A 15638-nucleotide genomic window follows, 5' to 3' on the forward strand; every position below is an offset into this window, starting at 1 on the left:
ATAAAATTATATGATGCTATAATAGCCGTGCAATATCATTTTAACAATAAATAAACACTATCATTTGAAATGCGCGAAATAAATGCGATGTGTATGCGGAAGTTGGTAAAAACGCTGAAATGCAAATTTCAATAATACTAAATAATAGTAGCGAATGAATAGAGATAATAATGCTGCTAATAATAATAATGATGATGATAATGGTAATAACAAGAATAATAATGATTAATAACAATTAATAATAAAAATGATAATTTAAGAATAATAATAATAATAATGATAATAATAATAATAATAATAATAATAATAATAATAATAACAATAATAACTGCAGTGGAATAATAAAACGTGGGTGTTAATAAAAGACTAATAATTATAGTAAAATTAAAATGCATATTTTTTAATTTCTCAAAATACCAGAGGTATAAATAGGTATTTCGGGGGGAGATCGTGCGATAGAGCCGTGTTATAAGATTTTCTCTTCCCTAATAGTGTGTTATGATTTCAGAGATGCCGCCAAAGAGAAAAGCTACATCCGCCCAGAAGGGCAAGACTACAATAGAAAGGCGGGTAGAAAGGGAGCCGCCAATGAATGTAGAAGAGAGTGAATCACATAATGAGGATCCATCTAATGCTTCTCCCACTCCGCCTAATTTAGAAGAACAAGATGGGGCTTCAGCTCCGGCTCCTATGCCTCCAGTTCCTCCCCCGATCACTTTGGGTCAACAAATGACCGAGGCTATTCATCTATTGACACTGTTAGTTGCCGCCCAGGCACAGCGGCAGAGTTCCGGTCTAAGTGACAGGGCAGTTAGTACTAGAGCCCGTGATTTCATAAGTTTGAATCCTCCGGAGTTTTTCAGGTCAAAGCCGGATGAAGACCCGCAGGGTTTCATTGATGAAATGTTGAGAACATTGAAGATTATTCATGCCTCCGAAACTGAATCTGTGGAGTTAGCATCTTATAGACTCCGGGATGTGGCGGTCTTATGGTACAATAATTGGATATCTTCACGAAAAGAGAATTCACCTACTCCAGTTTGGCAAAAATTTGTAAATGCCTTCATCCGCTACTATTTGCCACCCGAGGTCCGCCGAGCTAGAGCGGATAGGTTCCTAAATCTAAAGCAAGGAAATATGAGTGCCCGGGAGTATAACCTTTAGTTTAATTCATTGGCTAGATATGCTTCGACTGTGGTGGTCGACATGGGCGATAGAGTGCACAGATTTGTGAGTGGCTTAGGGCCATATTTATTTAAAGATTGTTTAACGGCTTCATTGCAAGATGGGATGGATATTTCCCGCATTCAGGCCCATGCCCAGAACCTAGAGGGGCAATAACATCTACAAAGGGGTGAGCGTGACATTGATAGAGGGCAAAGCAAGAGGGCCAGATCTATGGGTGCAGGTAGCAACTATAGAGGGGGATCGAGGCGATCATATCCTAGACACTCAGGCCAGTCGGCGACCAGTGCACCTCCACGATTTGCAGGTAGGATATTTGACAGTTCTATTCCTTCAGGGCAGGGTCAGAGTTCGAGAGCCTCAGGTTCTCAGTTTGGGGGTGATTATAACCAGAGGAGACCACCAGTACCGCGATGTAGTCAGTGCGGTAAGTTACATTTTGGACAGTGTCGCCGAGGTTCAGATGCTTGCTATGCCTGTGGCCGGGTTGGGCACATGATGCGAGATTGCCCATCGATGAGTGGTAGAGTTGGGGTTCAGCACACGGGATCAGCGGCTGGTTCTTCTTTTATCTGATCAATCAATTCATCAGGCACAGATTCCGTAAGCCCTGAACTAACAAGACATGGCATTTGCACCTCTCGTTTTGTTGGGATAAGCCTTGGGTGCACAACCTACAACAAACAAACAGATATATTCAACCAATAAGTGTGTAATCTGTTGGAACAACCCCCACATATGTTCCAACAACCTCCTAGGTTGTTACAACATATTCTTTAACTGTTGGAAAAACCAAAACAGTTGCTGCAGCTTCCTTTGCAACTGTTTTGATATTTTCCAACAGATTGTGAACCTATTGCAATAACTGAGTAAGTTGTTCCAACATCTTAGAAGTTGTTGCAACATCTTAGGAGTTGTTGCAACATATTCACTATCTGTTAGAAAATATCAGAACAGTTGCTGCAACTTCCTCAGCAACTGTTTTGATTTTTCCAACATATTCTGAGGTTGTTGTAGCAGATAAATGTATCTGTTGCAACAAGTAGTTACTTATGATAAAACTACTCATGGATATTTTCCAACAGATTCTGACTTACTGCTTCCTTTGGGAGGGGGGGAGGTTAAAAGGATCAAGATTCATTTTTTTGTTACTGTTTTTGGTAGTCAACCATCTGAGGATCCTTGGAAAACAAACTTCTTCCGAGTAGTCCCTGACTTGACTCCGTAGGTGAGGAATGGCTTCAAATGCCCAAGCCTAGAAAAAATTATGCCACCAAAAATCAGAATAATCAATGAAGGAAAAGAATTAAAAATATAAAACATTGAAGAAAGAAAGTTTACCATGAAGGCCCAAGAGAAGCCATAGATATTGGAAGTCTTCACATTAGGGTTCAAAGTTTTGGACAATTATTCAACAGTCAACTTAAAACTTTTATGACCCCATGGATAGTCATCGAATGCCTCATGATCCTCCGAGAGTTTAATCAAACCAAGTTGTATATTATTCTTTACATTCTTTGCCCAAAGAATAGAATTCACAAACCAAACTAAGCACAATGACTCCTTGTGCTTTTTTGACATAGTTTCTGACTTCAAGCCTGCTAGCAAATCCGCTACCTTGTAGATCTTTCCAACAACATCCACTAAATCCAAATCATCATCAACCTTGGCTTTGTCTTTCTTGGCTGCCTTGGATGACTTGGGTGTCTTGGCTCCCTTGGATGACTTGGGTGTCTTGGTTCCCTTCTTTAATGTAACTGTAGGAAGAGGCTGAGAAGGAGCATGACACCTCAGTCTGGTGATTATGGCAAACTCCTTGATGCCAAAACAAACTGGCATGCCGCAGTAGTTTATCCATGTCTCATCAGTTTTGCTGCAAATAATTCTTCGTTTGAGAAGACCATACACAATGGTCATTTGAAACCTTGCATTGTTGTCCTCAGGCAAATCTAGATACATGCCAAAACATATGGCCCTGAAGAAATCCTCCAAGTCCTCCTCTTGAAGTATCTTCCTAAAGTAATCAAAGGGCTTGCCCATGACTGATTTTACAACAAGATCACCATTCAAATCACCTAGTTTATCCATCGACATCTGCACACGGAACTTCTCAATACTAAAAGTTTTGACAACTTCATCAGTGGAAGGTCTGTTAATATCAGTCCCAATAGAAGAATCAACAGCCCCGGTCGTCGACCTTTCAAAAGATGCAGTTTTATCCTCTTCATTGTCATCATTATTTACATCACGTTCTTCTTCTTCTTCATTTTCATCATTTTCTTCTTCTTCTTCTTCTTCTTCTTCTTCTTCTTCTCTTTCTTCTTCTGTATATTCTTCTTTTTCTTTTTCTTTTTCTTTTTCTTCATCTTTATCTTTTTCTTTATCTTCTACTACTACTTCTTCTTCATCTTCTTCTTCTTCTCTATCTTGTTCATCTACTTGATCTTCTTTACTTTCTTGGCCAGAAACTCCTACTTGAGAGGTTTCCTGTTCAGCAGTTTGTTCAGAAAGAATATTTTCCTGTTCAGCAAGATCATCTAATGATGCCCCCTTAGCTCTTTTACTAACTGTAGATGATTCCTCCCCTTTTCTTTTTCGTAAAGACATTTTATCTGCACACAGGAGATAAGCAAAAACACTTTCAATTGATTTGTGCACCATTTAAAGTAAACAAATAATGAATTTTTATAACAGCTGAAGCATATGTTGCAACAAGTGTGTAATATATTGGAACAACTCCATCATATGTTCCAACAACTTCATAAGTTGTTGTAATAGATTATACATCTGTTGGAAAATATCAATACAGTTGTTACAGCTTCCTCAGTAACTGTATTGATTATTTCCAACAGATGGATAATCTGTTACAACAACTGGTTAAGTTGTTGGAACACATGATTGAGTTGTTCCAACAGACTAATCTGTTGGAAACCATCAGAACAGTTGCTGCAGCTTCCTCAACAACTGTTTTAACAATCAGAACAGTTGCTGCAGCTTCCTCAGCAACTGTTTTAACAATTTTCAACAGATTTTAAATCTGTTGCAACAACATATTCACTTACTGCAACAACCTCAGCAATTGTTTGGGCTTTTACCAACAGATTAGAAATCCGTTGCAACAAATTATTCAGCTGTTGGGTACAAAAAAGGCCCTTTTTCCTAAGCCTTACAAGGACAACAACATCTATTTCACTATCAGGGGGCAATATCAGTGTATTACAAACACACAACAGTCAAAAATTGAACAAAATACACAGCATTGAATAGACACCCTGGCCATGTTCTTCCTCTTCTTCTTTAACCAAAATTCATCATTTTTGTATTTTAATTTCAAAACCCTAACTTTTGAACCAGACAAAACATCTGTTTCACTACAAACACACAACCATCACAAGTTAAACAAAATAAACCAACCTCAACTATCAAACAAGTGCTGAAGTTGCTGTAACAACTTACTCAGCTGTTGGAAAAAATCCAAAAAAAATTCAAACCCTTTTTTCGAAACCCCAAGGAGAACAAGAACACAAACAGTACCAAAAACCATAATTTCACAACCACATACACTATTTAACAACATAGAAACCCCAATAAGTGGAACAAATAGAGCAAATACGGGTTTTGTCAAGCCCAACAAGCCCTTTTTTCGAACTCCTAAGGAGAACGAGAACACAAACAACACCAAAAACCAGAATTTCACAACCACATACACTATTTACAAACACACAAACCCCAACAACTCGAACAAATACAGCAAATAAGGGTTTCTCAAGCATTGAATAACAAAATAAACAACATTGTAGACAAACCCATGTTATTCTTCTTCTTCTCTGACCAAAATCATCATTTTCTTACTTTGATTTCAAAGCTCTAACTTTAAAAGAAGAAAAAGTTGAGTGATTTTACCTGAGAGGAATGGAGAGCAGCGGTTCTTTGATTTTGCTTTTGAAGAGGTTGACAACAGTTTCAAGAAGCACATTTAGCAATTGAGATCAGTTCATAGATTTGAACGTTTGAAGGAGCAGTTGATCGATCGTGTGTTTTGAATGAAAGCTTTGGGATTTGATATGGACCGATGTTGAGTTTGAAATAAATGGGGGGTTGGATTAAATGGATTGGGGTCTTTTTTGTATTTTATAACAGATTAACAAGTTTGGCAAAATACATTTTCAACCCCAATTTTCTTAATCCCAAATTTAATTGGGTTTTGACTTGATGTGGTCCCTACAAGTCACTTCTAGTAATTTCATAACTTAAAAGTCACCTCTAGTGAAATTTTCGTAGTAACTTGGTATTGTTGTAGTCAAAAAGTTTATTTCTTGTGCATGCTCTAATCAAAGGGTAAAAATAATTTATTTTTATTATATATAAGAGTAATTTGATAAACTTCATATTGCATTATTGATCTTTTAATATATGCATTTTTTGTTAAGATGACACTTGTTATTAAACAGAAAGAGTATTAAATTTAAAACCTAATTATTAGCCTTTAAAGTCGTTATTCTAAAATTCAAAACTCACATAAAGTTCAGATTCTTGTTCTGACCCATTCTGTCATTAATATGTTGAATGATATGTTTCACTTACTTTACATTAATTGTTGTTCTCGAAAACAACAATTATTAGTATCACTTTTCTATTGGAAAAGATAGTGCAATTGTTGGAAAGAAAACTCCCAAAACGGTCTTGATGTTTGTCTCTGCAATACCGACGTACCAGTTTTGAGATCTGATCTGAGAGATATTATATTTTATTTATTTATTTTAATATTGCATTTGATACATTTCTTTTTTAGTTTGTCTTTAAAAATTATCACATTCCCTAATTGAAAGATCATGTGGACCTCCTAGTACCATATTTGAATTAGTTTGCATAAATTGCAATTTTGGTCTTTATGTGTTTAACTTATGTGTCAAAAAGTCTTTTTTGATTTTTTAAATTCATCTTTCACCCAAACACGGCCTAATACAATCAGTATTGTCTGCTTTGGATGTGGATCTTTTTGCACTCCCAACAATCTGTTTCTCGAACTAAATATTTCACATGATCCATCACAAACTATGTTTCACATGATCTATCGTCTTATGAGTCTATTTGGCCCAAAGCTATCACTCTCCATACTCGTACTGTCAATTTGTAGTATACGTAAATATATTTTTTACATGGTATGATCTTGTCTTCTTTAGACCAAATTTGTACGATTTTCCCCAAAAAGCTCGCACCGTTAAAGATATCACTACAACTTCTTTTTTAGCTACTTTTGGATGTAAGACTATTCGCATTTCCAATAACATGATCGGACGACGAGGGGATGGGAGTATTATTTTGTTACAATTCCATTAGTCTTCTCAAATGCGGGAATGATTTGTATGAAGAATTTTTTCTATAATATTAGAACTTTCTTTAAGTAATCTAATAATTCTAAGGAACTCATTTTCCTTCTTGATTTAATCCACACGTCAAAGAAGCAAAATCGTTGATAATTTACATACAGTTAGTTATCTTTAGGATGGCTTTAAAAGGATATAGGCATTTAATTCGGGAAAAATACCAATTTCGACCTAATGTCTTTGACTATATATCTGTGTTTTCCAAGAATAACGGTATTTATGTAATTCTAACTTTTAATATTATTTCATCAAAGAATCATTAAGGAGATAGTTCAAATATTAACAACAAAAACAAGAAGTCATCTATTGTTATATTTTTTCTTCAATTCTACCTTAACTTTTTCGATTAGTATAATTTTAACTATGTGAAACGTTTAAAAAAAATAAAGGATACTTATACACAAAGGTGGATCTAGGGTTAAACACGATATACATGGCTCTTTCTTTAAAGTTCTTAGTATTGAATTTATTGGACTTCTAAAGTTTGGGGTTCAGAATGTAATATTCGCAACATTTTAGTACTATTCTTTTCTCGGGTAAATACATAACCCCCCCCCCCCCCCCAACGTATAGCCAGATTAATTATGACGCACTCAACCTTTGCGGGCGACCTATTACCCCCCCCCCCCCTCCTCCCCCAGTCTTAATTTTTAAGTATTTTAGTACCATTTTCGACTGACGTGGCAAAAAAAAAAATTATGGCGAGTCACTGACAGTGAGGTGTCGGTGACGTGTCAGTGACGTCAGTCAGCAAATGGTACTAAAATACTGAAAAATTAAAACTGGGGGTAATAGGTCGCCCGAAATGGTTGAGTGCGTCATAATTAATCTGGCTATACGTTGGGGTTTTTTTATGTATTAATCCTTCTTTCCTCATATATAATAATGTTATTTGTCGTTATATTGGGTTGGGTTGTACTCATAGCTACTAATTAGCTATATCCACCACCGACTAAGCATATAGTTGTAGTATTAAAGCTATATTTGTCTTTTTTAAGGACGGTACAAAATCTTAAATGATAGATAATATGGAAGTCACAACCCAATTAGCAATGACACGTGCTATCCACTTTAACACGGATTAGTGTCGTGGGCTACATACGCCATTATCAAGCCCAGCAATTTGCGTACTATGTGAAACTTCTTTAGTTTTCTTATCCATTATGATATGAGATTCGCCTAAGAATTTAGGTATCATTGCTTCTTCAAAAGCATGTCAGCCTAGAAGCTTGTCAGTCCTCTCTATGACACGCTCTCACCGGCCTGCGCTCCATCATGTACGTCACAATAGACTAGAGGATCATTGTAGATGAGGGAAAAAGAAAAGGAAAAGAAACGGAATTGGTCATATTCTATTTATAGTAAGAACAAAGAAATTGTCTACTGTCAGTAGTCAGGATTCCCTACTTCCAACCACCGCTACAAATCATAAATCAATTCGTACTATAAATGCGTGGCTCATTTTTCATTATCTTACGTGCAGAGTGAATCACTCAGCTATTCTGCTTTCTCCTTCACACAGTCATATCCAATTATAAACTGGATTTTGAACTGTGTTTTTGAATATTCCATTGAAAATAATTGGCTGAGGAAAGAAATTAAAAAATGGGAAAAGATGACCAAAGGGAGGAAGTGGCTATAATTTCAAGTCCCTCAAATTCACAGAAAGTTGATCATCATGTAGTGGCTTTAGATGTTGAAGTTCCTGAAACACTTCATGAAGTTGGAACAGGTCTCTCTCTTTCATCTAAATTTATCTTTGTTTCATTAATTACTTAATTAATTCATCTTTTTCTTTGATTCTTTCATCTCCCTTGTTAATTGCGAGAAGTATATACAACATATCGCTCCTAAGGGTCGTATTGAGAGAATTTCTCGTTCATGAGATATATATCGGGGATCTATACTCTATTGAATTTGACTACTAGTAATCATCATTGAATAATCTGAAGCAATTTAGTTACGATACTTAATTAGTTGGCAGTATTCATAAAGAGTATCCAAGGAATTGTGAGTTTATTACATCATGTTTCCCAAATGCGATATTGCTTGATTTACAGATAATCACTTAGTCACAAACTTCGTGTGAGGAAGTTTTGAGTTAAGAATTTGAACATGTAATCTGAGTGAAGTTTTTCTAATCTTCAACTTCCTCTTACGGGATCTTTCTTTATGTTCAGTTACAACTCAACTAATGTCACACTTTGCTTTCAATTTCTACTCCAAATAAACTTTTTTTTTTCAATTCCAATTCGAATTTTGTCCAAACGCACAAGTGTGTTATCATTCCAATCGTTTAGTAATACAAAATTCGATGAAAATGGAGTTTGCCTGTCAAGTGTCAACAAATTCATTGTTTTCCCATAAGAATTTTTGGAATGTAATACTTCCTCCTTTTCAATTTATGGGATGAATTTTAATTTAGCGCGAATTTATTAATAAAAAGGGATACTTTTTCAAAATTTGAGTAAAGATGTCATGAGATTTTTATGATTATAAAAATACTCCCTCCGTTTACTTTTACTTGTCCACTTTGGACTTTTCACGTTGTTTAAGAAATAATAAATGAAGTGCATAATTTACTAATGTACCCATATTAATTGGTGCATATTTTTATTGGATTTGAAAAATGATTTGAAGTAAGAAATTAATATTATGGGTAAAACAAGAAAAAAAATTGTATTTTCTTGATATGTTAAAAGTGACAAGTAAAAGTAAAAATCTATTTTTAGAATACTGCACAAGTAAAAGTGAACAAAATGAGTATCATCAAAAGGTTAAATTAGTCTTATAGAATTACATAGTTTTCAAATATAGTAAGATGTTAGACGGACTAATTAAGAATTAGGGCCACATTAAATGGGATTATATTTTGCTTTGTGATTCACTTGTATGTTTCCATCTTTAGATATGTGAGTCAAAACACAATAATTTTGTGAAGTTTCTATTTTGTCGTCTTTTTATGATCATGTACACATTACTATTTTTATTACACATTCTATATATGAAAGAAACTGCGATCCATGGACTTCGCCAACTTAGACGGATCGTAAAAGTCAACAATTTGATTCTACGGTCTATATTAGATCTTTTCCATTAAAGTCTCCGTTGTGCTGATAATGTTTGAAAAAACGGTTGTGTTGAGCTGCTTACCAAAATTGAACTCTTCACATAAAACATGCATCATAGTCAAAATTGTAGCACTATATTTTATCCTAAATATTTGTCGTTTTAGTAATAATTGAATTCTTCGTAAAATAGTTGACGTATTTAAAAAATAAGACATCATTTATTATAAGTTTTAATTAATTGGACGAGACGTTCAGATAAATACTTTTATAATTAAAACTATTACAAATAATTTAGAAGTTTGGACTCCAAGTGATGGCACCTGGTCTCCAATTTGTTTATTCACGTGCCTTAAAAATTTATCATAACTTGGCCTGCAAACTTACCTCTAAGCATTAAAAGCTTCCTAGAAAGGCGACTAGATATTTCCAAATTTGCTAAGGTGAAAAGAACAAGATGAGAAAAGATTAATGCACATTGTATTACTCCCTCCATCCCAATTTAAATATTTTACTTTTCTTTTTTATCTCACAGAAAGAGTGTCTTTTTCTAAATTTAGTTTTTCAATTTCAACATTCTTCATGACAAGTTTAAGACTATAAGATTTAAAGGACGATACACCCCTTTAATTTAAAACTACAAAATTCAAAAGTCTCCCTTTATTTTTTAAACTCCATACGAAGTTAAATTAAGACACTTAAATTGGGACGAGGGATTACTCTATAAGTTTAGAACTAGTCTCTACTTTTCCTTCTTTTTTTGTCTTTGCCTTTGGTGTCCGACCTGATTTTTATCTACGACGATCTAGAAATAAGGAAAGAGAAAAAATCTTTTGTTCACACTAGATTAATAAATAAATTGCATGTAATATTTAAGTATATTTATTGTTTAATCATATGATTATTCTGACTCATGCGGTAAACTCTGGAGATTATATTATATTCAGTTTGATGTAAACATTGACTTTGGCTTTGCTAAAGTTAGATAAGTTGCGCTGTTATGTTTTTCCTTTTGAACCATTGAATGGTCCGTTTAATTCAAATGGTCTATTAGTTTGGAGATAAAATATGCTCAATTTTGGCTTACTTTAGGATATTGTTTTGAGAAATATAATATCTTAATATAATAATCACAAACTACTTATATGAATTGAAATACTTAAAAGGATTAATTTTGATCAACTTTCTATTTAGAGGTGATGATAGTCCAATCAAAAAGTAGACTATCTCTACTACTCAATTAGGTTTCACCTTAATCTTCTTCTCTAGTATTCAGTTTTTTCTCTTTTTCTTTCAGTGTAGAAAAAAAGGCGCTGTATTTTTCTTTCAATTGACAAATAGAACGTCAAAAATCAAATACAAAGATATCTGTAAACAATTAAAGTTAAAACCGATAAAATATGTAAATTTCTACCGGAAAGTGTAGACCTCTCTCAATAAAGACAAATTCTTGAACTGTAACGTTTTAATTTTTTTTTATTTAAGAAAAATTGGTGAAATGAAATAAAAGTTCATCACGCATCCTTTGTCTTAATCAAAACAAAACGTTTTAATTAAGTTTTTTATTAAAAACTTAGTCCTTTTAAAACACATATTAGACTACTAGCATTAAACATAAAACATTACGCTTACTTTAACTCCAGTTAAATAAATATACCAGTCAAACAATAATGAAATGTTGTAAAGAATTGGATCAAGTCAAAGAAAATATAATAATTACTGTACTAAAATTGGAATGTTTTTTTAACTTTCAAGGTTGGTTTATTTAGTAAAAATTTTTAAACAAATAAAGTCCTAATGCCATCACACAATTTAAACCCAGCCTATCTAAAATCAAATTGTGACAATATGTTGATGTTTCTTGTACAAAATTCTGCATACACTAATTATATATTTTAACATGTTGTTGAAAATAACCTGCCTTATTTTCAGAATTTAATTTCACTTTTTATGGATAATCACATGTAGTTATCTTTCAGGTCACGTGATAGAGTAACTTTTATACTTACAGCATATAGAAATTAAGCTCTTTTTGATTATCTGTAGTAATGTTTGTGTTGTGTGTTCTATTTTGCAAAAAATGTAGATTCATGGTTTCAGGTGGGAGTTGTTCTGAGCACTGGTATCAACAGTGCCTATGCTCTAGGATATGCTGGCACTATTATGGTTCCTCTTGGCTGGACTGGTGGTGTCATTGGTCTTGTTTTATCAACTCTCATATCATTATATGCAAGTGTTCTTATTGCCAAGATTCATGAATATGGTGGAAAGAGGCATATCAGATACCGAGATCTTGCAGGATTTATGTATGGTACGTACGAGCAATTACAATACAAAATAATACTCCTTCCTTCCCAATTTATGTAACGGCGTTTGACTATGACCAACGGTTAACAATGAATGGAAGACGTTTGAAACTTGTAGTATAAAATAAGTCATAAATATTTGTGTGAATATAAATCTTCTCATTTAGGGTAAAATGTAAAGTTTAAAGTTAAACTGTTACTGAATATAGAAAAGTATCATTCTTTTATTACGAACTAAAAAGGAAAAAATGTTAGATAAATTGGGAGTATAAACAGATTTCTTCTTGAGGTTTACAAGATTTTAATTCCTTTGACTTGTGTAGTTAAATTGGAGACTTGGTTAATGTTGCAGGTCGGGCAGCTTATGTAATTGTGTGGGCATCGCAGTATGCAAATCTTTTCTTGATAAATATTGGATTCATCATTTTGGGCGGACAGGCCTTAAAGGTAAGATAAAATATGTTCCTCTCTTTGTAGGCATGCAAAACAATAGAGCTAGTGCTCTTCGGGATGATGAGATGGACAATCACTCACTTACCCTAGCTTCAAAAGAGCATATTGCATGAATCAATACTAACTCTGCTTTTCATAGTTAAGATGTGCCTGTGGGATGAGACTTTAGGGCTTTAGTGAGAGACACTTTCTTTCTCCTACTTAAATGTTGGACCGGTAGTAGGGGTCACTGTTTTTGCTATTACAGAATTCCGTGCTACGGAATGAATCTAGTCACCGTCCAATTTAGTTATTTTAGTATGGACGTGGCTTAAAACGTAGTTGGGAGAAGCTGGTCCGAAACTATAGCTAGAAATGCTTTATTTTGTTTCTTTCTCGTTCTTCATTTTCTCTTACTGAGTACTTGTAAGCTTGTCATCATGTCAGAGTCCAAGCTCACATGGGATATGCCCATCTTCGGAAACTTGTCAACCAGTCAGTATTTCGCCTTGACCCACCCTTCATCATCAGTGTCACATATCCAGTACTTGACCTCATCCCAAAGCTCCCTACTATTCCAAAAGGTCGCGAAATTGAAAATAGAAAGAAGTGATATGAGAAAAGGCTGGGGAGATGGAGGTTGTTTGAAAGCTATCGACGATAGGAATAATGAAATATAAAAGAAAAAATTGTTAATTTTATCAGATCTGTCAATTAGTAGATAAGTAATGATCCTGAAACAATTTTGTTTTAATGATTGGCAGGCTTTCTATCTTCTCTTTAAGGATGATGACCGGATGAAGCTAGCATACTTCATCGCGATTGCTGGATTTGCCTGCGTCTTATTCGCCATTGCTGTGCCCACCTTGTCATCACTAAGGATTTGGCTGGCTGTTTCATCGGTTTTCAGTCTAGTGTATCTCACTATAGCCTTTGTTTTAGCTCTTAGAGATGGTATGCATATCTCCTTAATTCTTACAAATGACAACACCAGATATATGAAAATTTTAATAAGTACCGTGTGCTCGCGACAGTGTGAAATTAATAATCTTCAGGTTCGCAAACTCTGGTGCTGATCAAGAAATGTTGTGTGATGTGAAGAAGTAAATTGCTATCTCTTCTTTTTTTGTTGTTAAATTGCAGGTATTAATGCTCCTCCTAGGGACTATAGCATTCCAGGATCCAAAATAAACAGACTTTTTACAACTGTTGGTGCAGCTGCAAACCTTGTTTTTGTATTCAACACAGGAATGATTCCAGAGATCCAGGTAATTAACCTGGAAATATGTGAAAATTTTGTGAAGAATGGGACATTTTAGCCTCAATAAGCCGTAAAAAGGAGGTGTCATATTTTATGTGGTTAACTTATCTATTTAATTGGCGCTTGAGAACACGGGCAAAAGCTTTTCTAAAATTTGAGCCACAAGTGTCTAATTAGAACACTTTATCATGTGTTCGGGTGTTCAATTGGAACAGAGCGTAGTTCGAGTCTCTAAATGAAATTTACTGACAAGTTTAAGGGACTATCGATGTATTCTGCCAAAATATCTTAACTATTACCTCTGCTTAAAATACTTTAAACTGGATCCAATTCCTTAGTGCATAAAATGGCGAATTAGTTTCTTGCTCTTTTTTCTTGATTTTGTTTGGTGCTGACAAACTTAATTTTTTTCTTTAACAGGCTACTGTAAGAGCACCGGTTGTCGACAACATGTTGAAAGCCTTGTATTTTCAGTTTAGTTTAGGATCTGTGCCAGTTCATGCTGTTACTTATGTCGGGTACTGGGCGTATGGATCCAGTTCATCGTCCTATTTGCTCAACAATGTCAGTGGTCCAGTTTGGGTTAAGGCACTCGCCAACATTACCGCATTCTTGCAAGCCATCATAGCTCTACATGTAATCATCTTACCGCTGTGATCTTACAATTTTGAGTTTAACTTCTATACACTGACAGTATAATTCAGCTTACTATAGTATTATCGCTCCATTCTCATGTTGTATTGCTCTTTTGGCTTATTTTAGATATTTGCGAGTCCAACATATGAATTCTTGGATACAAAATACGGGATTAAAGGAAGTGCAGTTGCTGTTCGGAGCCTGGCATTCAGAACTCTAGTCAGAGGTGGTTATCTCGCGCTTACTACATTCCTATCTGCATTGTTACCTTTCTTGGGTGATTTCATGAGCCTCACTGGTGCTATCAGCTCGATTCCACTCACATTTATTCTTCCCAACCATATGTATATAATTGCCATGAAAAAGAAACTGTCTTCATTACAAAAGAGTTGGCATATGATCAATGTAGTCTTCTTTAGTTTCATGGCTGCTGCTGCATTAGTAGCTGCTTTCAGGCTTATAGCAGTGGACTCAAAAACTTACCACGCCTTTGCAGATTTATAATTTTAAATTAATCTCAACTTTCTCAGTTCTTGGCCTCAGAGAGGTATATGTTTGTACTATATATTGGATGAATGATATTATAAACACAGATTCAGGTTGATTTGGATGAAATGTGGAAAGGAATATCTTCATTTTGAGGAGAATCTCTCTCATCTTATTCTACTGGCATTTCAAAATTCTACTGGCATTTCAAAATTTATCTCAATATTCGGCCTCAGAGAGGTATATATATTTGAACTACAGTCAAACCTTTCTATAACAACAGTTCACTGCAACACCCCAGTTTTCTTTGAAACTGATTTTTTATGTAATGTTACATTATATTATATGTTCTCTATAACAACACTTCATTATAGCAGCCAAAAAAAAAATCTAGACAAACGATTCCTATATAGATCGGATGAATGTATTATAGAACAGTTTTCAGATTGAACTGGTTGAAATGTGGAAATGAGATCAAACGTATGTTAGATCGAATACTACATTTTCAATTTCTTAAGGGGATAGAGGATAGTAATGCAACCTATTAATGAATCATCTCATCCTTATGAATGGTATTTTTCAAGTTCAACTATCACATTGACCTATGGAGGCCTCAAACTATCTCCAAAGCTATCTGGAATCTCAGAAAGAAGCCTACACTTTATCACCACCAACCAGTGGAGACTCGGAAATTGATCGCTATCAGAAGAAATCCACTGTTTAAAGTCCAAATTGCACAATTCCAAGAACTTGAGATTGCAGAACCGTCCATCACATGTTTCCCAAACTGGTCCGCTGAAACAATTGTATCTCACTTTTGGAACCTCAAGGTTTGGTAACAATCCAATGATTATCATGTCCTTCCACTCCAAGCAGC

The 15638-nt window shown here is 34.7% G+C and overlaps 1 protein-coding gene across 2 annotated transcripts; it reads left to right on the forward strand.

The window, feature by feature from the left end:
• Positions 1 to 7730: 7730 nt before the first annotated feature.
• On the forward strand, positions 7731 to 14922 carry LOC132640363 (proline transporter 2-like). 2 transcript variants are annotated; one of them, XM_060356938.1, is made up of 7 exons: positions 7731 to 8304; positions 11741 to 11951; positions 12299 to 12393; positions 13143 to 13332; positions 13522 to 13646; positions 14060 to 14275; positions 14402 to 14922. In XM_060356938.1, the coding sequence occupies exons 1-7, from the start codon at positions 8266 to 8268 to the stop codon at positions 14777 to 14779; spliced, it is 1254 nt and encodes a 417-aa protein (XP_060212921.1). In that variant the 5' UTR covers positions 7731 to 8265; the 3' UTR covers positions 14780 to 14922. The 2 variants fall into 2 exon arrangements, with proteins under 2 accessions (XP_060212921.1, XP_060212920.1); XM_060356937.1 differs by having other exon boundaries at positions 7735 to 8304; positions 11727 to 11951.
• Positions 14923 to 15638: the final 716 nt, after the last annotated feature.

The sequence above is a fragment of the Lycium barbarum genome, chromosome 5 (assembly GCF_019175385.1).
Source record: "Lycium barbarum isolate Lr01 chromosome 5, ASM1917538v2, whole genome shotgun sequence".
Classification (NCBI taxonomy): domain Eukaryota; kingdom Viridiplantae; phylum Streptophyta; class Magnoliopsida; order Solanales; family Solanaceae; genus Lycium; species Lycium barbarum.

What these genes read in the sequence shown, in the direction of transcription:
- LOC132640363 (XM_060356937.1), top strand. Translation starts at nt 8,178, where the DNA reads ATGGGAAAAGATGACCAAAGGGAGGAAGTGGCTATAATTTCAAGTCCC. An exon ending in TGTTTTAGCTCTTAGAGATG is followed by an intron (nt 13,333 to 13,521) that starts GTATGCATATCT and finishes GTTAAATTGCAG; the next exon opens with GTATTAATGCTCCTCCTAGG. An exon ending in AAGCCATCATAGCTCTACAT is followed by an intron (nt 14,276 to 14,401) that starts GTAATCATCTTA and finishes GGCTTATTTTAG; the next exon opens with ATATTTGCGAGTCCAACATA.